Raw genomic sequence first — 23,717 nt, 5'->3', positions numbered from 1 at the left:
TATCATTGCTCGATCAAGCTCGAGTAATATCCTTATCTTTCGAGTATGAACTTGAATTGGGTACCACTCGAGCTTGATTCAAGAGCGCCCTTAGAGCACAAACTCGAGAAAAATCACTCGGTTTCTTACCAGATCCACCTAATATAATCATTTGTACCATTCGATAAACACAACTTTTAGTTGAATTCAGAATTTAAAAAAATTAATTATTGAATAAAATATGTAGTTATTTAAGTAAAACCATGTTTATGATTATGATGTTTAGGAAGCTTCCCCTTTAATTGTCTTTTCCAATTAATCCCCGTGTTTACGACTTCCAAGTATGGAGATGCCATAATAAGTTTCAAATAAACCTGTTAGGCACCAGCCCTTTTGCATCCTTCTTTCTCAATTTTATTTTCTCATTTTTGTGGGGTATAAAATCTAGCAACTGTCTCGTTCAAATAATCATTGACATGGTTATCTTTTCTAATGATTCATCTAATTCACTTGAGTTTGACAAGTCACTTTTAAATACTAACTAAATAACTAAAGTTCAAATTTGTAAGTTACAAAACATGGGCCACAACCAAAATAATAGTAATCATACATGAATGTTCAGCATGGGACTATCCAGGAAATTTTCTTTGAAAAAATTGTGGATGCATCAAGTATTGGCCACCTCAAAGCAAAAAAGACTATGGGACGGGCACAAGCTAAAACATCAGTCCAAACCAGTGTGCTGGAAAAGAACTTGCTTCCAAAATTCCCACAAGACGGACGAGATCCAAACTGGATTTCCAGCCAGGCAAAAATAACCTTGCATGTAATGCTTTCATATTGATGACTGGCCAACGCAAACTCCTGTTCAGACCTATTTCCTTCATCCTGTACCACAAGAATTACAGTCAACTACATATATGCATTTCCCAAGCTTAAGAAACACTCTGGTGATTGCATTATCTGGTTCTAAATGCATTGTTCTATTAACACAAATTTTTTTAAACTACAAATAGTGCAGTTAACAGTAAAATCAATTGCATACATTAGACAAAAGTTCACATTCACCTCACCTCCAAGAGAAAGTACAACACATGAATAGATCTACTACGACTTGACAAATACTGGACCATCTAGTGCCAGGAGGGTCAGGTAACAAGAAATATTCTACCACAAGTGACACAAAAGAGCAAAAATACAGGTGTTCCTATACCAAATTACTTGTAGTCCATGCTTCAAAACCTACGGTATATAAAAGCACTGTATGGTACAACTCATATCACCCCCTCCATACGATGTTCTGTAAGTAGAGCAACAACAGCACTAGGTTTTCCATTGGATGAAAATATCTTCTCAGGTGAACCTAGGCGAGTTGCTTTGGCGGCAAGGACAGGCTAATCCCAACAACTTAGGAACTACAGAGCGAACAATGAAAGGGCCAAAGAAGAATAAGTTTTTCAAACACAAAATTTGAGAATCTTGTCAGATACATTAAGCTAGCACTATAACAAATTAACATCACAGAAATGATGGCACATAGAATTGATGGCATCTAAATTCATTACAGACATTAATATATGAAATCATTCATAAGCGGAAGACAAATAATAACCAACTTCAGGCCCTACTCATTCTGTGTGAATCTTGTGACTAAAATCCTAATTTCTAAAGAAAAAGCAGAAAGGGTCTGCTAAACTTCAGAAAATCGATCCTAAACCACACTGTCTTAACTTTTTATTGCATTAGCCAAAAATCTGTATATATTCTCTACCTTCTCATACATCATCTTGCCAACATCAAAGCATGCATGCCTTATTTGCAAAAGTAAAAAAAGAGAGAAACATCACCAGTACCGAATATTGAATTCCAAAAGTCAAAACCACCTTACAAGTGTAATGAGATTTTAAAACCTCATGGAAATCACATTTAAAATGAGAGAGAACCTAGATTTCGAGACAACCTTACAAAATGCGAATAAAACTAAGATCAGGAATAACTATCAGGGCTGAACAAAAATAGTTGTTGAAACATGATCTACAACGTACGAACTAACCCACTCATCTTCTTCGCACTGCAGCACTTTGTCCACGTTGCTGCACCTGAGAGCCAGCTTGTCCACCACCCTGTTGTTCCTCAGGCATGTTCATTGCTTGGGTCATAGCATTCATCACAATAAGTCCCAGAGGAAGCAAGTACATCCACTGAAAGAGAGATGGAAGAACAATGAACACCAAAAGAAGCACCAGTAAATCTCATTATCAGATCAGGAACAACCACAAGTATATGGCTATAGTGATTCTCACATATTTAGCCCAAAATGATCTCTCTGGAGGTGCTACTCCTTCACCTTCTCCATTCTCACCAACAGCAGTTTCTTCAGAAAATACTGGAGTTCTGTTACAAATATTTTGGTCAATTACATACTCATCCCAATTATAAAAACAAACTTGAAGATGTAGACAAGGGAAAGTACTGGAGTTCTGTTTCAAATATTTGGTCAATTACATACCAATCCCAATCATAAAAACAAACTTGAATATGTAAACAAGGGAAAATAAAGGGTATCAAAAGGAAATGTAGCATATTCGTTCCTCCTAATGAGTATAAAACAAATAAACAATATTAAATCAAGTGAATTCCCCAAATGGTCCAGTAAATTTGTGAAATTGAAAGTGCTTCGACTTAAACAAAGTTTGGTTTAGCAACGATGAATTACATTATTTGCACCACAGCAAAACACAAGAAGGATGACAATCACTATATGGTTACAAAAGACACCCTAATAAACAACGGGAAAAACTAAAGCAAAAATCATACAAACTAGAAGATCACCTTGGCGCCTGCTCACCACTCTTTAAGACAGTGTGCGAGTTAAACAACCACCTTTTTGGCTGCAAAAGAGACAATAAAATCATATTAAGACATAAAATGATATCTACCCATAGCAGTTTTTCAGTCAACAGTTCCCTACAACTTAAAAGGCATGGTATAATCATAGTACTTCTACAGGAAAAGGTAGCAACCCTTACAAATCTTCAAATTATCCGAGTCAGTCAATATTCCAAATTAAGTGTCCAGCAAGATCGACTGATGTATTTCGATCAAATACAGGAAACTTTAAATTATTATTCTGGCTACTACAAGTATTAAAACAAGGTCAGGGAAGAAAGGAAAAAACGAATTGCTAAGTATGCACTTACAAATTTCAAGTGCCGAGGATATTGACATGCTCCTTGAGAACCATAGTTAACAGCCAAGACATTGACACCATCCTGGAATTGTATATAAGCAAATAATGAAGCATGTATTGCCACAACAAAAGAAAGTCAAATTTGAAAATGTCCAAAATTAGAAGCAAAAAATTAAAACCCTGAATATAAAACAAGAAAAGGCATATATGAGAACTTGCATGGTAAACATTAGCAAGTGTCCAGGAATAGACTTTGTTTATTCCAGTAGCATACTTCAACAAAGCATTGGAACTTTCTCAGCTCATTTCATGTTCCTCAACATGCAAGGTAGAGGCTATTACATGGTTAGGTCAAATAACAACGACTAGAAGAATATACAAATCCACCAAAATTGATCTTATGTTCATGACATATAAGTCGTTATAATTGAGGTAGAAGCAGATACATAAAACAACAAACATGGGTTTTATGTCAACTGGCATGAAGTTCAGTCAGCTGCACCAGCATTCGTAGGTACAATGAAAAAGTCAAAAGCTGGAAGTACAGCATTAGACTGACAGAATAGTTTTAAGAAGAAGAATATTATTTTATTCATTATTTCACCTTTTTATAAACCTCAAAATATACTGGCAAAACCTTCATGAAGCACAAGAATCCATCCAAGTATATTGACTACACAGAACACAAAATCCTCCAATAGAATTTCTCAATCCTAGAATTCATAAAGGAATGTGGTTATTTGACACATTCACCAATTCATAGAAGTCTCATGATATGCTTTCAAAGAACACGTGGATATGAAAGTATGACGCTGTGCTACATGCAGACAGCCAAAGTTATACAGGATATGCTTTAGAATAATTTAACACAAAAGGCAGAAGTCCTGAAAAAGATTAAGAAAAATCATATTCAAGGATTTAGTTCATGCAATATAGAACATCTGGCACTGAATAATACCATGTGAATGACAATGTGCTCATCCAAGCCATGACGTGGAAGACATCTCTGGAAGTCATAAAAAGCATCAGCACCATGTCAAAGTTTTGCAGTGCATAGCTCAAAGGAGAAGAATGGGGAGAAAAATAAAAACAGAACCCCTTTAATCATGCCAATGCATCACCATACCAATGATAAGTGCAAAAAACTCCTATACCATTTCAATATCAGATGAAAGAAAACAGTCAAATGGCAAGACCAGGAACTATTCAAAGTGACAAGTGCATTGAGTAACTATAAGTCAAAAAGTTTTAGTTCAAATAATGCAATATGCACTTAAAACGTTGTCAAACTTTAAATAAAGTTAATTTCTGATGTATAGGGTACTAAATTTTAAAACTAAAGCAAAAAAAAAGCTTTTCTCAGTTCTGGGGAAAAGAAGATTAATGCTTTATGGCACACACCATGACACGCAAGCATTAAATTATAAACAAGATTCATGCTTTATGGTACATAACATGGCATGCACGCTCAATGACATACTTGTCCTCAAGTCAAACAAAGTATAGTGCATGTCAATAACATTGCAGATTCAAACTTACCGCTTTCACAGATGAAATAACATAATCTCTGCCAGGAGGAGTTAATAGATTTGATGGTATTCTGATCCTATAAAAGTCATCAGCTTCCAGAAGTTTCTGCAAAAAATATTCATCAATAGTTCATAACATTCAATCCTTCAAAATTGGATATTGAGCCAAAAAAAAAGCACGCAAAATAAACAATTACTTTGAAATTATCCTTATCTGCAGCAGTAAAATCAGTCCTCGAGAATCGAAGCTTTGTCAGAGTCTGTTCCATACATATCAAGAAACGCTCAACATAGCCATCTACAATAATTTAAACAAAATCCATGTTCTATACATAAATATGTCAGCATTTATACTAAAATCCTAGCATAGCAATAGCATGTAACTAATCAAATGCAAAAAAATTGATTCAACTACGTAGGAGTTCGAGTGAGGTACAGCTCCAATTGATCACGTACAACAATTCACTCCACTAATCAGTCAGCATTAAAGCTTAAAACATTTAACCCCAGCAACTCTAGACGTGTAAATAATACAAGTAAACTACCTGCGCAATCAAAGACTGAAAAAGCATTGAGTACTGCTGCTAAGCCCACAATCACGTGTATGTACTGAAAAAAGTAAAATTTTAAGGGGTCGGGCACGAACCTGACCGCTATGCGGCGAATTCTTTACCCGGGCAGCGAAGGTACCGGCAGGAGAGAAATCGGAGTCACCGAAGGCGTGCTCCAGAGTGAACTGGACCTTGGAGTCTAGGTCGGATCCGGAACTAAAATCCGGAGGAGACCTTTTCCGGGCCGGCTGAGATGGTCGGGCTGGAATAGTGGAGCCCACATCAGGGGTGGATCCCGAGCCCCCTTCAAGACCGAATTCTTCGTCGTCCACGAGGAGCTCGTCCGATTGGAAAGCAAACGACGACGTAAGAAGAAAAGAAAGAGTCAGCAGAAGAAGAATCCAGCTGGAGGATTTAGGAGAATATGCGGTGATCTTCATTTTTTTCCCCCCCAAAATTATGGGGAAAGAAAGAATCTACGAGTTGAGAAGTCGGGCAGCGGAATTTGTCTGTTGGAGTAAAAACTAACGATTAGAACCCCAGAAGACTAATGATCGGAACACCAGAACTAATGAAGTCACGGAACATGAAAATTTCTTTTAAACAGTAAAGGCAAATTGCTATTGAATCCTTTGCTTAAAGTTCATTGATGTTTTTGTCCACTTCTTTTTACTTTCCTTCTCGGTCGCCTAGTTAGAGTATTTTTCTCTTACTATGCTGGGTAGTGGGGAAGGTACGGTTAGAAGTGCAAATGAGTCCAACCTAATCTAATAACACGCGAGCTTGCTCAATCAAAGTTTGAATTCGAACTTGTATTGATCGAGTTTAAACTCGAGTTTGATCTACTTGAACTATTTAATAAGTTGAATTCGAACTTAATACATGAAAGTTGAAAGTTTCTTGAGCTTAATCGAGTTCAATCAAACTTCACATACACACACATATATTTTTAGGATAAAAAATCTATTTTGTTTCTTGTTTAAAATTATATGAATTTATATTTTTTTCAAACTCGATTAAGCTTAATTAAGCTCGATTGGGCTTAATGAACATAAGTTCGAGTAATGTAAAATAAAATCGAATTCGAGTTTGAACTTGACTTTCAAGAATTCAAAGAGTTCGAACTTAAGTTCGAATCCAAGTTTTTTTATTTACACTACTCGAGTTCGACTCGATTCGATTATACCCTAAACGGGGTTGGAGGTTGTTAGGGAAAAGACTATTGATGTATGAGTGTTTTTGGGTATTTTAAAATTTTTTTAGGCGTGTTTTTTTTTTGTGTTATCTTTACTCTATGTTTTTAAACAAAATTTTTGAAAAGGAAATACTCTATATGTATATTTGTATTTTAGTCTCCATTGGGGGATGGCTTTAATTTTTTAAAATAGAGCAAATTTTTGGCTAACCTATCCAATTAAGCATGTGTTTGTTAAAATAGATCTGGATACCAAATCTTTTTCAGATATTATTTAATATAAACATATTTTTCAATTACGTTTTTATTTTCTCATCTAATACTTTTTTTATTTCACATAAAATTCATTATTATAAAAAGTGTTATAATAAGTATCTTATCCAAGCACATGTTTTACCATGATTTTACCTCACAAAAAATAGAAAGTATATATATATATATGTATGTATTTCACACAAGTGCCTAAGCAGTAGCTAACAGTCTAATATTAGCAATTAGGCCTAAATTTAAAACCAATTTACACAGTCTAATCGTTTATGGACTTGATATCCTTATAGGCTCCGATTCCAATCGAGCGAAAACCCTAACTCTCGTTTACGAGAAATAAAAAAGCCCTACCTCTCGGATAAAGAGAGAGAAGGGTTCTGCAACTCTGGTTCAGCCATGGACGCGATAAGGAAGCAACTCGATGTCTTAATGGGAGCGAACCGAAACGGCGACGTCAGGGAGGTGGATCGCAAGTACTACGACCGTGACGTCTGCCGTCTTTTCCTCTCTGGCCTGTGCCCTCATGAGCTCTTTCAACTCACTGTGCGTACCTTTTACTTCTGCTTTCCTCTTAAATCTCATCTTTTCCCTCTTTCTACCTCCATTTAGTCTGTGTATGCTTTGATTAATCCCTAGATTGAAAAGTATAGCAGATTTCCATTTTTTCTTTACTGCTGGTACTTTTGGTTGAATGGAGAGGCTAGATGTAATTGGAGTTGCAAAATTTAAGTTTAGCGGCTGTTTTAGTTGGGGATTTCCATTTCTATTTCAACTGCTGGTACTTTTGGTAGAATGGAGACGTATAAATGTGACTGAGATTCCTGTAAAACGTTATAAAACGGAGAAAAAGCTCCTTTCTTTGATATAGCTGTTGAGTTTGCAGATTAAAGAATTAAATAAGAAGTTTTGATCTGGGGCATACTCAGTTGGCTAGTTTTGATACTCAGTTGGCTTGTATCTGTAGTAGTAGTAGTAGTAGAAGTAATTATTTTCTTTGGTTCTTAATTGTACTTTTTGGTTTAATAAATTTTCTCAACTTCACATGTTGCAGAAAATGGATATGGGACCATGCCCAAAGGTGCATTCGTTGCAGCTGAGGAAAGAGTATCCTTTTTACCTACTCTTTATGCGGTTATGGTCCAGTTTTTGATCGACCCCAAGATATGTTCAGTGTTTTAGATATTTGTAGGTTTTATGACTTAAAGAAATCCATTTTGGGCAACTATTATCAATGCTATTGCTTAGGAACGACGCATGCTTCTGTCCACAACATCTCATCAATGACTGACACATTATGTGGTTGAAATTGAACTATAAAGTTTCAATTTGTCTTCGTGTTACTTTAACTCTATCTAGGTATGAGGAATCGAAGGCAAAAGGTACTGACAACTATGATAGGGACTTGGAGGATGTCATTGATAGACTTATTGTTGAGTGTGACCGGAAAATTGCTAGAGCTCTTAAAAGACTTGATGATGAAGATGCTAAGGCTGCTATTGCCATCTCAGTATCCGAAGTTACGCAGGTAATCAGAATATAATTGCCTCTTCTCCTTTAGTTTTTCTCTTTTGTCTTTTGTAGTGACTGAACTAATAATCTGACTGGCAGACACCAGAGATTCTAGAATTATCAAAACAAATCAAGGAGAAGCTGAAAGAAGCTGATCAATATGGTAAAGTCCTAACACATTCATATTTTTCTATTGAACTGAACTTTCTTCTACGACCTATGTCATCTATTTCTGCAGTATCATCTTTAATATGGTTAACAAGTGAAAGATCATTGTTCTTTGAACAAAAATGTTCTAAAGCATATTTGATCTTGACTTTGTGTATGCATTAAATGTAAGTTGAAAGTAATGTTGGTAGGTCTTATCTAAATTAATGCAGAAAAAGTTAGAATGTTGGATTTCTTTTCCTGGTTCTATTTTGCCTTTTTGTGTAGGAAAATCTGGCAGATAGCATGAAATAAGCTCCTGAAGAGAAATTAGAATCACGAGTATTCTTGCAGGAAAATACCTCCTATGGTGTAGGAATGCCCAAGATAGCTGATGAATATATCATGAATAGTCAGAAATTTATGGACCTTCACATTTTTGTGTTATCCATTTTCAGTCTCTGACATTTAAAATGATGTGTTATGGTTATCAAACTGATCCAAAATTTAATCCCAGGCTTGTCAGTCCTTTTTTTTGGTCCTAACATGGTCATTCCTGCATCAATAATATAAAAAAAGTCCTGTTGTGACTTGTGTCAGACCTTGTTGAAGGAAGTGTCTGGTTAAATCCTCTTTTCTGGTTATACTTCTTGAATATAAAGCATTTACATGGTGTGCATAGATTGTATCATTTAGCTTGAATTGCTTTGTGTCATACAATTCCTTTTGCATTTATAATGATGCCCTGGCATGGCATAGATCTCTTAGATATGTTCTACTACAGATGAAGTATACTTAAGAAGTGGGAGGTATCTACTTTTTAATAGCCTGTTGGAAGTCATTCCTGATAGTGTATATGGTTTCTTTGGATTCACCATGTATTTCTTGTACAGTGTGTCAACACTAGTCACACACTAGTCATAGATGAATGTATGACTCCGTTTTAGTAGTAACTCTGACTTTCTAGGATGAGAATGATTTTATAAGGTCGTTAGTATTTGTAATGCTGCCTGTGATTGAATAATCATATAGATCTTGAAGGCAAGACGGATATGAAGATTAGAGCTCTTGAAGTGGTGGAAGAGCTCAGGACTAAAAGAGCAGACAAACAGGTAATGCCTGCTTTTCAGCACCCATGGTTGCTGATTACTATGGAATTATTGCACTGGGCTAAATTGACTTCCAGATTCATGCATATGTATCTTTTCTTAATGGCAGTCGATGCTACTTTTGGATGCTTTCAACAAGGATCGAGCTTCGCTACCTCAGCCTCTTACGAACCCTCCCCAATTGGCACCTTTGCCTGCTGCTACTCCTGATCCTCGTATACAGGAAATGATAAATGAGAAGCTAAAGAAAGCTGAGGATCTTGGTAAAGCTTGCCCTGGACAATTTTGATTTCTTGGCCCATATAAACACAGGACATTGTTTGTTTGTTCACTATACTGTTTCTGCTGCTTTTAGTTTTGAAACTTTAAGTGACATGTTGTTCTAGCTGGAAGGGACAGGGTTTATAGCTTTTCTATTTCCTCTGTTAATGTGTCTACTTATTGAGAATCTTGTGCAGTCTTCAAGAGCTAACATGAGTTGTTGCTTTGTTCATGCTTATTCAGTTTTAAACATGAGTTTAAAGGAAATAATGGTGTAAAGCTATGTTGATAGTAATACAAGGTTTTATTGCTAAGCCAACTGAAGTCGGGTGGGTACAAATGGCTTGGGGTTCCTTCACAGGGAAAGACTAATATTCAAGGGAACACAATATGTAGGATTCTTTTTCTAAATTTAAAGTATAAATCTTTAGGGATCTATGATAAGGTTTGTTTCCAAGGCAGGAAAAATTAAAGCACTGAAGGACAGGAAAGAGAAAACCAGTAATCTTATGGAATTAGGTTGTTAATGTTAGCTTTCTTAATTACATCCAGCAAAAGAAAAACAAGGGGAAAAAGAGGGGAAAATGGACAGAGCAAGGAAGCCATCCAAGTGCCTAAGAATTGGCGGCTATATGGTGATACCTGTCTTTCTGATGAATTGGCGGCCTCTTGGAATGATGAATCTCAATAAACTACTTTTAGATGACAGTCTTCTTAGTATCTTATGACATTGGGAGTGAGAGTTTCATTAGATCATTAGCCATGAAGTTTACTAGATTCTCGTGACATTCATTTATTTTTGGTTCATTCTTCAGGTGAACAAGGAATGGTTGATGAAGCACAGAAAGCATTGGAAGAGGCCGAGGCACTTAAAAAGGTATTTTTTTATAATTAATATCCATTCTGTTCTTTGTACTTGGTGCCAAAACAGATTTTTGATGGGATTAAGATTAACTAGTGTTTTGTTATCAGCTTCCAGCACGGCAGGAAAATGTTGCGGATTCTGCTAAATATACTGCTGCTGATGTGCGAATTGTAAGTTCCTTTTCTTATGGTCTTCTAAATTTTACTTCTTTACTTCCTGGCTTTTAAAATTTTTCCATTTACATGTATATAGGGCGGGGGGGATATTAAAAGCTATATAGGATTATTGAAATGTCAGCTATTTGTGATCAAAATGTAGTGTTCCACCACATTGGTGAAATAAACAAAGTTGAACTTAGATATGAAGGTTGTCCATGGTTTGAAGTGAAGCAGATGAGTTATAGTGATGCCTGCAGACAAGGTCCAACCTTCATACAAAAGTGGTAGTCCGGCGCTTGGCTATTCTTCCATTAAAAAAATTTCAAAACCTTCAATTTTCCACAAGATATGGGTGAATGGGGCAGTGGAGCTATCCTATCATCATGTATCTTCCTATCATTTACAAGTCAAACATTTGAAGTACCGAGAAATAGAATAGAGCTTAAAACAGAATGGCTCAACTTCTAAAACTAGTGTTAAAAATTGGGTCGTCCATTGTGGTGAAGAGGAGTGTTACTGTATGGGTAAATTTTTTTTATTTTTGAATTTTTTATATTTTTATGGGTAGAAGCTGGAAAGTATTGATACCCATTTTCTGTGGAATCTATGTTTTGGTTGAAAGATATGTACATTTAGTTTGTGGTCCGGCAATGTTTTGTTCAAGACCTTTAAATGGCTACTTTAGACATGGTTGATAAATTAGCGGTAATCTCCAATGTAAAACTAGATGCTAATCTTTGGCTATTCTAATGTAATTGTTCATTTCTTCCTCAGACTGATCAAAAGCTACGTGTCTGCGACATATGTGGAGCATTTTTGAGTGTTTATGACAGGTGAATTTTCTCTTGAATTCTTCGAAACTTTTAACTCGTGGCTTTTTTATGGATGGAAAAAATTAGTTTTTAGAGTTTGTAGTGCTTCAGTGCTTGACCTGGAAATTATACCTCCTTGTCACCAGCAGGCTTTTGTGGCCCAGTTTTACGAGGATATACTTTTGCAGCTAAAGAATGTGCGTTATTTTTCTGTTTTATGGTTGTTGATCATGCTATCATTAGGTAGAAGATTGTGGGCCAGCTCTATATGTTCTGTTTGTCTCATATGGAGAGTTAATTACCAAGTTATGCTTTTCCTTTTTGATTATTTTCAGTGATCGCCGTTTAGCTGATCATTTTGGAGGAAAGCTTCACTTAGGCTATATGCAAATCCGCGAAAAGTTGGCCGAGCTTCAGGTGAGATTTTGAAAGGGCCAACCAATTCTTCTTGAATAATTTTGACTTTTGTCTCATGGATGGATATCTTTAAAATTATTGTGGAGGTCTTTGGAGCCTATTTTAGCTCGGTAGTTTATTTGTTCGCTGCATCTATAAGGCCTTAGTTTTTTGACTAAAGCTGTGAATGATTGGAATCATACAGATTTCATATATATATTTTTTAATTTTAGATGACAGTTTATGGATTATTTGTATTTGGTGTATACCTAAGTTGGTCATTATAATATTTGATTCAGGTGCTGCTATAATGTTTCACTTACTTCTATAGAGATTCTCAGTTTATATGCCCTCTGTGAGTTTTCTATCCTTGGAAAAAAGAGTGTATAATGAATATTACAATTCAATTTGTTCTCAGAAAACTTCAGTTTTATTTCTCTGTGACTTCGGATTGGGGTTCCTGTAAAAAAGTATACAGGTTTTGTCTGTTGAATATAAGTTATTCTAATTTGCTATGGATAGAGAAAAATTGCCAATTTGAAATTGGCGCTTGTCAATCTCCCAAGTATCACGTCGCCTAGATGGACTTTTGGCCAAACCTGGAGAAAGTTCTGGTACATGTTATATTGAGAAGTAAATTTTTTTAAGTCAGAGAATGTTCATGTGCATGTCATTGGAGGTTTTGCATGGTGATTTGTTCTGTATGAATAAAGATTCATACTAGCAGTATCTTTTACGCATTCCATGTACGAGTTTTCTTGTTTCAGTTAAGTTCTGCATTTTTCTCCACGATTAAATTTCTCCAGTCAGTTGTTTTATAGGCATGGTCTGTGATGTTTGGCACTCGCACTTCCCATGAGATTACCTGAAAGGAAGGGGAAAAGGAAAGAATGAAAATGAAGTGTGCTTTGTTAATAATCTCACTTAGTCCTACATTATTAGTACAAAAATTCTCTCCATCTTTGTTCTTTCTTGTTTGTTTTGTTTAAAAATTAAGAAGTTGAGGACATATGCTTACTATTAGTGAAATGTCTTATCCTTCCGGTCCAAAACTGGACTCATTTATGACATTGCTCTGAAATGAACTTTTGGATGATACATGTGATTTACTAGTATCTCTATGGGAGGTGCATTAGAGAATAGGCTGAAAATTACAATAATAATATGGTGTGGAGGTTATTCGGCTCTTTTAATTCCCATACATACCAACTTGAGATATAGCTAACCTTTGGTCTGACACTTCCACAGATACTGGCATTTAATTTTCTTTTGGTTGATTTAATTTGGCCATACTAGGAAAAGATTTGGCAAAATTCCCCCTCCCCCCCCCCCCCCAAAAAAAAAAAAGGTGAAAGTTTCTTCCTGAACACATTTTGAAATTTTTTTTGCTTTGATCCTTTAAGCAAGCTATAAAGGTTTGTGCACCTGCTTTCATAAATGCTTTTTGGAATGTCTTAGCTTCATTTGCTACTGTTGTTTTTCTCATTTTTTGCCATTATTTAAAGACACGAGCTAGTTTCCTGATTATATGGACCACTTCTTGGGGAACAAGAGCTTCCAAGCACAGCTTTATGTGGGGCACATGATTTGTTCTTCATTAGGCATGTTTATGGGGAGGATGTTCCCTTCTGAGACCTAAATTATTTTATCAGTGGTGATGTACCATTGGGAGGCAGTTCCATATCATACGATGATCCTCACCTTTTTCCTTTTTTTTTTGGCACCCGGGGGGGGGGGGAGGAGGAAGTGGTGGTTTTGGGATTTTTTAAGATACTTCATTTCTTGTCTCAAGCATGTCTCTTCATATTAGAACTGGTTGAGAAGTTGAATTTTGGAACTTGTTTCAATTGTACTTGGTGATGAATTCTCAGGAAGAGAGAAACAAGAAGCGAAAAGCCCATGAAGAAGAGAGGAGGTATATCTTGCACTTTCTTTCCTCTCATTTGTTCTTTCCACTTTGTTGGGGAGGGAAGTTTAATGTTTTTTGTGCAGATCAAGAGAGCGCAGAAGTCGGGATCGTGACAGGGAACCTAGTAAGGATGTGGAACAAGGTGACAGCCGTGACCGAGGGAGGGATCATGATCGACAGAGCAGAGACCGAGATCGAGATTATGATCGTAATCGTGGTTATGATCGCGAGCGTGATAGAGAAAGAGATCATTCTCGCAGCTATGATTCAAGGAGTCGCCGCAGATCACGATCCCGATCAAGGGAACGTTCTAGAGACTATGATCGCCACAGGTATATTAACTAATAACCTTCTGTTTATAGTTGTTCTGTTATATTAAGTTGAAAAATCTGATTTACATGCTGAATATCAAAAAGCAATTTCTTTAGCCTTTTGCTTTTGGACTCCCTACGGAGGCATAGTAACTGATTTGTATCACCATGGTCATTTATATTTCAAATATGCTTTATTCCTAAAAATTTGTACATTTTTGTGCTTTAATAGATTGACCTGTACAAGCAAACATGGATAATGGATCGTGAATATTCTTATTCTTGTTCTTGAAATATCAAACTAATCTTCTTTATGGGGAAACCACATGTAGTTGGTAATTGTTATTTTAAAGTGTAGCAAGTCATTGTTATTTTGTTGCAATGACTGCCTGAAACCCGACCTACTCTCATGTGAGTCTTTGCATGCTCTAATACCATGTACTGGTTACCTCAAAATTTATGTTTTTTTATTGTAAGTGAAATGGGGATATTCATATGTCATTTGATCTTTTAGATCAGATACAAATGTCGATTAAAATACATTGGATGTTCCTCCTCTCTCTCTCTCTCTCTGTTGAGACATTGGATTTTCCTCTTTTTTTTTTTTTTTTACCTTGATTATTCTTGCTCAGCTGTGACTCCTCCCTTTCATTGGAAGGGGGTGATTACTGTCATTGCTGCCTCAAAAGAATCACAATTTACATCTTCTTGCTATGTGGTCATGTTCCTACAGATGTAATTCATTTACTTGGTACCTTGTTTACTGATGCATTTCTGAATCGCGGTTTTGGATAGTCTGGTTGGAAGAGCTTCAGTAATCTACTCATGCCTCTTATGTGCACTCGAGCAATATGTGTGCTTGTCTATTCCAATTTTGTTCTGAATTTAGTAGAACTTCTGTTGATTTTCTCAATTTTTACTTCTTGTGGTAGAAGTATATGCTGCTAATCTTTTCCTTTTTCTTGTCAGGCGCTCTGACCGTTACTAGCTGAAAATGGTTTTGGAAAGATAGATTGGATTTTTTGTTGGTCTGGTCGGTGCTGACCTGATGTAGGATTCGCAAGATGTTACTCTGTTTATTTTAAGTTGTGGACGTCGAAGATTGGTCTTTTGTATTTGCTAGTGGAACCCGCCTGCTGTTGTTTACAACCGCTTGTGTATGTCAGCTTTATACTACTAGTTTTATTTTATTTGTTAAACTAGCATGATCCTCGCAAGTAAAAAAAGTTTTGTGCTTCGGTTGCTGGGAACTTGTTAATTTTGGTTAGTGAAACGAGCTCTGGCAAAACATCGGGTGGGACTGATGCTGATTTGATTTTGATTTTTCAACTCCCTTCTGTGAAGTGGGGATTCTTTTTCTTTTTTTTTTCCCTGAAAATGATAGATGATTTTATAGATAAAATAGACTTTACAGTATTTGAGCAACTGCGCAATCAGCCATACAAAGTGTACCACGATACAGTAGCTAGTTTGGGAGTTTAGAATAGAAAAGAAAGGATGAGAAAGGATCGAAGTTTTTAGGGTTAAAAATAAAAAAATTCTTTGTGATATATTTAATATACAGAAAAGTCCCCTATGATTTAAAAATATACAAAATGATAATTTATGTTATGAACTAAATTGTAAATTAAACAAAATTTGTTAAATTTAACGAAATTCGGTAAATTTAATAAAAAAATTAATAGAATTTGGTAAATTTAACAGTAAATTTAGTGGAATCTGGTAAGTTTAACAGCTGAAATTGTTATTTTCGTTAAGTTTAACGAATTCTGTTAGTTTATAATTTAGTTCAAAACATAAGGTGTCGTTTTGTATGTTTTGAAATTACGGGGGTTTTCTGTGTATTAGGTATATTACGGGAGGTTTTTTTGTTTTTAACCCAAGTTTTTATCTAAGTTGTTTGGGAGTTTTAAGAAATCAAAGAAGGTATTAGTTTTCTTTTGTTTGGAAGTTGAATACAAATAAAAAGAAAAGATATTCAAACAAGTCATTTTACAAATGTGTCCTTTTTATAAAGTGAAAGGAGGTGTTTTGAGGGTTTTCTGGTGGGAGAACTCATGGGGGATTAAAATTTTTTATACCAGGATTTTAAGAGTAGTTTTGTTATATTTGAAAACTTACTTAAGACTTTTGCATTTTCCTTCGCTTTTTGACCAATTTTGGGCGGAAAGTTTTCCTTTACTGTAGAGGGTGATGAAATCTTTTCAAATCTTTCCTTTCTTTCATATTTTAGCTCCTAAACAATGAAAAAACTTTATTATCCTTCCAAAATCTTTCTTTTCTTTTCATTTCCTTCCTTCCAAATTAGCTAGTTATTAAGGATTAATAAAAGTTCTCTCTTCGTCTCTAAACATGCCTATTGCATATAGGTTGAGACATTAATCAGTTTACTATCAGAATTTCTCGCACAGAAGGAGCACAATTCAAACAAGCTGGCTAGTGCAATGATGTCCTCCACCAGTGATGTGAACGCAAGAATATCTTGTACTGTGCCCGACCTTATCAAAGCAGCGAGGTGTTTGTTCCAATTTGGTATCAAAGCTTACTACAAGAGGGAAAATCTCGAACTCTCTCTCTCTAGCGACCAAGGTACTCTGCAAGACTGGCACTCAAGAACGTTTCGAGGAAATGAACTCATAGATTTCATATGCCGTCGTCCGAAGTTTTTTTTTGCTGATAATAATATGTGGGTTTTTGCAAGAGATTCTGCTTATAATAAAGTGCCTATAATTAGGTGGAAATCGACTCTAGAAATTCATTAATATGATTAGCAGCTTTTGCAATTGACGTCGGAAAACTTGTTGTTTAACCATTGAGGTCACTGGGTAACAGTCCACCTCCGCGCATTATTTTGCGAAAGACAAATGCGGCTGCACCGGTTTGGTTTTTCTTTGGATGGATTTTTCTTTTACTAGGTATTTTAGAAAAATAATACTAGAGCGACGTTTGAAATAAATGTGTAATTTTTTTTTTTGTCGAAAACAGAAGCTATATAATTGCGAGTAAAGGCTTGAATTGGCCTTACAATCAGTCAGTGCACATGATATTGAGGAAGTATGATTTTCTCGTCTAATGTAATGCCTAAAACAAGAGAGCTCATCTTAGAATTTATATTATCCTTATCATTTTTAACTAGACAAAAAGAGCACATTTGAAACAACATTTTTAATTGAAGAATATCTTCCACCAAAGTAGCTACCTGATGTCCTAATTGAAGAATATCTTAATTGAAGTAAATGTGTATGCGAGAAGAAAAAATAGTTGAAAAACATATTTTGAGTTTTTAACATGTTTTGGAACAGCTTCTTTCAAAAAAAATTTTTTTTTTTTTTGGAATTCCTTGCCCCAATTTTTCAGAGGTTAATTACGTGAAATGATAGTTCACACGTACATTTAGCACATTTAGCAATAGTTTAGTAGTTGGAGGTTAGGCTTGTGTTTCTCAAATTCAATGAGGATTGGAATCCAAAAATGCTACTAAAAGACCGCAAAAAAAAAAATTTATTGAGCATCTACTTCATTTTGTGAATTTTTAAGCACAACAGTCATTGCTATATCTGATTCCACAAAGGCAACCTGTATCATCAAATTTAAAAATTTTGTATTGGCTGTCTCGGGGTTGTCTATGATAAACATATAGGAAAATCACACCTAATAGTAGCACATGGATAAAACAATTAACAAAATAAGAAGGGTGAATATTTTACCAAAAAATCTCTACGTTTTTTGTGAACATATTTCTTAATTACTTTTTTAACTCACATATATCAAATAGTTACAGCACATTTTCTATAAAAATTCCAAAAAATTGCAATCCAATCCAAACCCTCATGCTTTTCTAAATTCTGAGATAAATTGCTCAAACTAAATACTACTATCACAAGAAATTGGACAATAACTCTGAGAAACAAAGGGTTAAGAAGGCTTATTACTAAGAGAATATTATTATTATGACTGTAAATGTTCACATTAACGGCTAAAACTAGAGTTAGTCTTAAATTCATAAGAGTCGTGAGTTTCAAAATTCAAAATTTAAAATGTGGGCATGAGGCAAAGAAAGCTGCTGCCAGTGTTCAGAAGTATTAGTACCGTACCACAGACTCTTCAGTCTGCCTTTCTTCAAGAATCAAGACACGACTACCATTACCATTGGGCAATTGGCATTGGGAGCCTGCTATATTTCCAGCTCCCCCATTCCCAAGACACATTACATTGATTACACTCCCCAAAGTCATCCTCTTCCTTTTCACCTTCCATTTTTCCCCCCCACGCTCCCCCCCCCTTCCTTCTTTGAAGCGTTCAAACCAGATAATAATGCCTGACTTTTTTACGAAATGCTGTGCTATAAGAAAAGGCCTTCCTTGATCATGCACATTTCTATCACCTTAGTCTGAGTTCAAAAACAAGAAATAAAAGGAAAAAAAAAGGAAGAAAGGACCATCGTTCATTTTTTTCCCATAGTTAATGCTGGTATTTTGCTGGTTTAAATGCTGTAAACTCAGCTTCTAACTTGAGAATTTTAGCGGCTCTCTTGGCTAATTTTTTTTTTTTTTGAGAAGCTTTAGATGTAAACTTATATGCTTTTCAACACAAGGTGGTGCAAAGTTGGGATTTTTGTTAGTATAGATATCGAGAATGAGAGAAGAAAATCAGTCCGGGAATGGAGCAAAAGCTTCAAAATTTACTGATCAAAATCAGTTACCAGTGAAAGGGGCTGGCAAGAACAATGCCAAAGGGACTAATGGCCATCTTTCAAAGGTGAAGTCGTCGTGGGGTTCTCAAATTGTGAAGGGTTTTTCTGGGGAGAAGAAGACTAAGTTGCAGACAGCATCACAGAGCAAGCAAGTTCCTCTTGCAAGCTCTAATGTAGGGAACCAGAAGAACCCTTTTGGGATTTCGCATTCGAGAGTGAAAAGGTCTCTCATTGGTGATTTATCATGTTCAATCAATGCTACACAAGTTCATCCTCACTCATTCAGTACTAGTAAGTCTTCTCCGGGCTCTCGGGATTTATTTCTTGAACTTGATCATCTGAGGAGTCTGCTGCAAGAATCAAAGGAGAGGGAGTTCAAATTGCAAGCTGAGTTGGCTGAATGTAAGAGAAATCCTAAAGTTTTTGAGCTGGAAAGGGTGCTTGAACTGAAAAGGGATGAGATTTCTAAGTTTGTGGAGAAAGTTGAGTTGCTAGAATCTGAGAAATCCAGCCTCTCTGAGCAGCTGGTATCTTTAAGTTCTATTCTGGGGAGGCAGGACGACATGCCGAAAACGGATGACCAAGAAAGCATGAATGGAGTGGAAATGGAGGTTGTTGAGTTGAGGCGCTTGAATAAGGAGCTTCAGCTTCAGAAGAGGAGTCTTGCTTGCAGGCTTTCTTCTCTGGAATCACAGTTGGCCACTTCTGCAAAAGTTTCTGAGGTATCATTAACCATATACTAGCATTCTGCTGATCATGGTTTGTCTCATTTCATTCGTAAATGTTGCATCTCTCTTTCATTATTGCTAAGTGTTAATACTAACTGGTATAGTCGTCTTTCTATATTTTCATTTCCGTTTTGGGATTTTGTGTTGTGGGAGGGTGAGGATTAGTAATGTAACAAGGCTTCTGTTTAATAGTATGAAACTTCATTATAGTTCTGCTGTTCCTTTAGGTAATGGAAAAAGATGTTTTTATTTGATGAGTTAATACGGCACAAATTTAAAAGGATGTTATTTTTTCCGTAGCGATATCTAATTCATGGGCATCAAAAAAAATTGCGGCATGATTTAAAATAGATTTCTGCGCGTTCTCTTTGTCTAATTGATTTCCTTTTGCTTGTATTTAGAGTGACATTGTTGAGAAAATAAAAGAGGAGGCTTCTTTGCTAAGACATACGAACCAAGATTTGTGCAAACAAGTTGAAGGCCTTCAAATGAGTAGACTAAATGAGGTTGAGGAACTTGCTTATTTGAGATGGGTTAACTCCTGTCTAAGGAATGAGTTGCGCAACTGTTCAAACTCGAATTCAGATACCATATGTAGCCCCTATGCAATTGAGAGGCCTAGAGAATCTATTTGCTTATCATCTAATGGAAGTGATGAAGACTCTGGATACAGCAGTATATCGAGGTTAAATCTTATTAAGAAGCTGAAGAAATGGCCTATTACTGACGAAGACATGCAGCAGCTTGACCACACAGACAATTTCAGGGATCCTAATTGGGATAGTTCAGAGAGTTCGTTGAGGAGACACTCCATTAGTGGATTGAAGTGCTATTCACAAGATTTCATGCTTGATAAGAGAAGACAATCTGATGGTTTTATGCGTTTCAAGGAACCCACAAACGAAGTCCAGATGCTAGATTCGCAAAAGTATGATTTGAGGGCAAATAAAATGCCTGAGTTCCTTAGCAGCTGCCAAGATGCTTGCAGAGTTAAAGCTTCACTTGATGTGGAGAAGAAGGCACTGCGCATTCCAAATCCTCCTCCCAGACCTTCATGTACTGCTTCAAGTACTCAGAAAGCACAAATTTCTTCTCAAGTTCCAGCACCACCACTTCCTCCTCCCCCTCCTCCTCCTCCTCCTCCTCCAAAGTTTATAGGTAGAAATATGACAGGAACAGTGAAGCGTGCTCCACAAGTAGTTGAATTTTATCATTCGCTGATGAAGAGGGACTCTAGGAAAGATTCTTTAAATGGTGGGACATGTGATGCCTCTGATGTTGCCAATGTACGTAGTAGCATGATTGGTGAAATTGAGAACCGATCATCATATTTGCTTGCAGTGAGTACTTCCTTACCTTTCCTTAACTTGCTTCTCTCTGATAATACAATATATATCGCTTTTGTGTTTGATTAAATAGCTACTGCAGGTTACCTTTTGTTTTCTGAAGATACTGAACTTTTCATTTGTCATTCTTTGAAATTCATCTTATAAATACTCTTATAAATTTCTTGGATTTTTCAAAAAATATTATTTATGCTTGTTATGCTAACTCATTGTTAAATGGCCAGATAAAGGCAGATGTTGAGACTCAAGGAGAGTTTGTGAACTCCCTCATACAAGAGGTGAACAATGCCATGTATCAGAACATTGAAGATGTGGTTGCATTTGTGAAGTGGCTGGATGATGAGCTCTGCTTTCTGGTAAGTTTATCATTGTAGCTTTTCTATTAAGGAAAAGAAATACGAGTGCTAGTATCTATTTAGAAAATTTGAAGAGGTCCAACTGATTCAGCAAGAATTTGTAAGATGAGGAGCTTGTCTTTTAAATTTTGGTTGTAATGCAGGTTTTCTTTTTATTTTCATGGAGCTAATAGTTCTTAATATTCATAAGTTATTATTAGGAAGTAGACAATTTGAATTGAAGCAGCATTACTAACCCTATCACTTGAATGCAAGATTTAGATCAAACAAGTTTCATGTTGCTTTTCCACTTACAAATCCCCTAATGTTTGACTTATCTGCAAGGTCGATGAGAGGGCAGTTCTAAAGCACTTTGAATGGCCAGAGAAAAAGGCTGACACATTACGTGAGGCAGCATTTGGATATAGAGATCTAAAGAAGTTAGAACATGAAATTGAGAATTACATAGACGATCCTCAATTGTCATGCGATGCAGCATTGAGGAAAACAGTTGCTTTGTCGGAGAAGTAAAGGCCTGGCCTTGCATTTTCTTCTTGTCCTTTTTTTTCCCTCCCCTTCTTAAGGGTGCTTTGACATATTCGACTTCTGATTATGTATCATGTTCTTTTTTTCCTTCCAGGATGGAACGTACTGTGTACAATCTCCTTGGAATGAGAGACCTGATGATCCGTCGATGCAAGGAATTCCAAATTCCTACTGATTGGATGCTTGATACTGGGATATTAAGCAAGGTAATATATTGTTTCAATTCATACTTCCATATCCAGAAGTCAAAACTAAATGAAGAACTTCTTCAAATTTTCTTCTACTTTATTGATCTAGAGCACATATATATCAAATTTCACAATTTTAGGAGTTCCTTTCATCAGGTTTATTTACCATGGACTGTCTTTTTACATGCTACAAGATTTTTGAACTATGATAGTTTCTAATTTGGCTTAGGATCCTTGAGTTATAGAGACAGGATGAAACATGAATTCAGAAGCATTTTTCATGGTCGGTTAGGACAGTAGTGACCTATTTGCTATTAATTCAAGCCTTGCAACTGAAGAGGGATCGGCAGGATTTCACTATAAAGGGTTTTTGTGTGTGTGTGTGGGGTGGAACGAAGTGTGCAATTCCTGGACTTTTCCTCAACGTGATCCATATTAATGGTTGGATGGTAAAGAACTTCTAAATAATATCTCCACAATTTTTAGCTGGTTGTCATTACCTAAGATATCCATCCACCTTCAAGGATGCAAGTGCACATTTCACTTCTGCTGTCTAGAAAAATGATTAGAAAACAGTGTCGTGAAGGCATTAGAAACTGTGTCATTTGTTTCTGTTAGTTTTCAAAAGCAGAAGGGTCACAAGATTTAGCAGCTGTTTTAATTTCTGAATTGCAGATAAAGCTTGCCTCCGTTAAACTGGCTAAGGTGTACATGAGGAGGGTAGCTATGGAACTACAAAGCAAGGGGGCATTAGACAAGGAGTCTTCCATGGACTATATGCTGCTCCAGGGGGTTCGATTTGCTTTTCGAATCCATCAGGTCCAGTCTTAGTAATCACTATTCAGTACTGTTAAATATTTTTTTTTTTTGGGTTATAGCATATACAGAAGGAAACTTCTCCGTATTATCCATCCTGACAAGAAAAATATCAGTAAACTGCCTGTTTAAAGATTCTTTTCAACTCCTAACATCACAATATATGGAGCTTTTATCGAGTTAATATTTTCACCTACTCTTGCCCCTAAGAAACATTTGTATCGATTGGGAACAAAGTGATACAAGAAATGATGCAAGAAAAGGTATAGAGTAAGAGAACCATCATGGAAAATACAGACAGGGCTGTGATTCGATTAGTATATTGTGGTGGATTCTATTTTATGATTTTATCTGCTTCTAAACTGTGTCTCAATCATGCAGTTTGCCGGAGGACTTGATGCAGATACCATGCACGCATTTGAGGAGCTTCGCAACCTCTCAGTGGTTTTAAACAGAAAGTAAAAACAGCTGAAGTGTGCCTTAAAAATTGAGCTGAATTGGGACGCTTACCATCTCAGTAAGCATGAGTTTGTAAAATACAGTGTGGACAATGAGTTAAAATGATTTTGTAGCTGGCAAGGAGAGAATGATTTTGGAGGTCTGATATGCATTAAACTTTTGAAGATTGAAATGTTAATGTGGCATTCGATATTGTAAATCCAACTGGAATGGAAATTTTTGCATGACAAAAATCACAAGCCTGGCTTGTAGAATTTTGCATGCTCCTTTATCATGGATACACAGCTAACTTGTTAATTTTGTGCGCTGGCCATTGGAGACTGATCAATGGATGTCAAGTTCTTAGTAACTCTATTTTTTATTTATTTATTTTTTGGCTATTGGATGAGTTAGTATTTTGCAGATCAAGAAATATGGG

General features: G+C 36.1%; 3 protein-coding genes across 6 annotated transcripts; 2 read left to right on the top strand and 1 right to left on the bottom strand.

Moving 5' to 3' along the window:
* Positions 1-548: 548 nt before the first annotated feature.
* LOC113783801 (ER membrane protein complex subunit 10) lies at positions 549-5,873 on the bottom strand. The gene is made up of 9 exons (XM_027330023.1): positions 5,345-5,873; positions 4,896-4,958; positions 4,709-4,804; positions 4,128-4,175; positions 3,180-3,251; positions 2,812-2,870; positions 2,283-2,373; positions 2,033-2,180; positions 549-867 (listed from the first exon to the last, which is right to left on the bottom strand). Exons 1-8 carry the CDS (start codon positions 5,687-5,689, stop codon positions 2,037-2,039), a joined length of 918 nt encoding a protein of 305 aa, XP_027185824.1. The 5' UTR covers positions 5,690-5,873; the 3' UTR covers positions 549-867; positions 2,033-2,036.
* A 1,114-nt stretch (positions 5,874-6,987) lies between these two features.
* LOC113783800 (putative RNA-binding protein Luc7-like 2) lies at positions 6,988-15,438 on the top strand. 4 transcript variants are annotated; one of them, XM_027330019.1, is made up of 13 exons: positions 6,991-7,254; positions 7,763-7,815; positions 8,068-8,236; positions 8,320-8,383; positions 9,400-9,479; positions 9,586-9,739; positions 10,553-10,614; positions 10,710-10,772; positions 11,535-11,593; positions 11,908-11,989; positions 13,840-13,883; positions 13,961-14,209; positions 15,158-15,438. In XM_027330019.1, exons 1-13 carry the CDS (start codon positions 7,108-7,110, stop codon positions 15,174-15,176), a joined length of 1,245 nt encoding a protein of 414 aa, XP_027185820.1. In that variant the 5' UTR covers positions 6,991-7,107; the 3' UTR covers positions 15,177-15,438. The 4 variants fall into 4 exon arrangements, with proteins under 4 accessions (XP_027185821.1, XP_027185823.1, XP_027185822.1 ...); XM_027330020.1 differs by lacking the exons at positions 13,961-14,209; positions 15,158-15,438 and adding an exon at positions 12,268-12,323 and having other exon boundaries at positions 6,988-7,254; positions 13,840-13,881; XM_027330022.1 differs by lacking the exons at positions 13,840-13,883; positions 13,961-14,209; positions 15,158-15,438 and adding an exon at positions 11,722-11,769 and having other exon boundaries at positions 6,988-7,254; positions 11,908-11,992.
* A 3,083-nt stretch (positions 15,439-18,521) lies between these two features.
* LOC113783580 (protein CHUP1, chloroplastic-like) lies at positions 18,522-23,572 on the top strand. The gene is made up of 7 exons (XM_027329763.1): positions 18,522-19,603; positions 20,011-20,949; positions 21,180-21,311; positions 21,636-21,817; positions 21,931-22,042; positions 22,700-22,843; positions 23,222-23,572. Exons 1-7 carry the CDS (start codon positions 18,824-18,826, stop codon positions 23,300-23,302), a joined length of 2,370 nt encoding a protein of 789 aa, XP_027185564.1. The 5' UTR covers positions 18,522-18,823; the 3' UTR covers positions 23,303-23,572.
* Positions 23,573-23,717: the final 145 nt, after the last annotated feature.

Source organism: Coffea eugenioides, chromosome 9 (genome assembly GCF_003713205.1).
Source record: "Coffea eugenioides isolate CCC68of chromosome 9, Ceug_1.0, whole genome shotgun sequence".
In the NCBI taxonomy this organism is placed as follows: Eukaryota; Viridiplantae; Streptophyta; class Magnoliopsida; order Gentianales; family Rubiaceae; genus Coffea; species Coffea eugenioides.
Note: the sequence above shows the minus strand (reverse complement) of the source record. Positions and strands in the feature narration are given on the sequence as shown.

What these genes read in the sequence shown, in the direction of transcription:
- LOC113783801 (XM_027330023.1), bottom strand. Translation starts at nt 5,689, where the DNA reads ATGAAGATCACCGCATATTCTCCTAAATCCTCCAGCTGGATTCTTCTT. An exon ending in TTATTTCATCTGTGAAAGCG is followed by an intron (nt 4,176 to 4,708) that starts GTAAGTTTGAAT and finishes TATGACTTCCAG; the next exon opens with AGATGTCTTCCACGTCATGG. An exon ending in AGTGGTGAGCAGGCGCCAAG is followed by an intron (nt 2,374 to 2,811) that starts GTGATCTTCTAG and finishes TATTTGTAACAG; the next exon opens with AACTCCAGTATTTTCTGAAG.
- LOC113783800 (XM_027330019.1), top strand. Translation starts at nt 7,108, where the DNA reads ATGGACGCGATAAGGAAGCAACTCGATGTCTTAATGGGAGCGAACCGA. An exon ending in GAAAGAAGCTGATCAATATG is followed by an intron (nt 8,384 to 9,399) that starts GTAAAGTCCTAA and finishes ATAATCATATAG; the next exon opens with ATCTTGAAGGCAAGACGGAT. An exon ending in GCCCATGAAGAAGAGAGGAG is followed by an intron (nt 13,884 to 13,960) that starts GTATATCTTGCA and finishes TTTTTTGTGCAG; the next exon opens with ATCAAGAGAGCGCAGAAGTC.
- LOC113783580 (XM_027329763.1), top strand. Translation starts at nt 18,824, where the DNA reads ATGAGAGAAGAAAATCAGTCCGGGAATGGAGCAAAAGCTTCAAAATTT. An exon ending in ACAGTTGCTTTGTCGGAGAA is followed by an intron (nt 21,818 to 21,930) that starts GTAAAGGCCTGG and finishes TTTTCCTTCCAG; the next exon opens with GATGGAACGTACTGTGTACA. An exon ending in TTGCTTTTCGAATCCATCAG is followed by an intron (nt 22,844 to 23,221) that starts GTCCAGTCTTAG and finishes TCAATCATGCAG; the next exon opens with TTTGCCGGAGGACTTGATGC.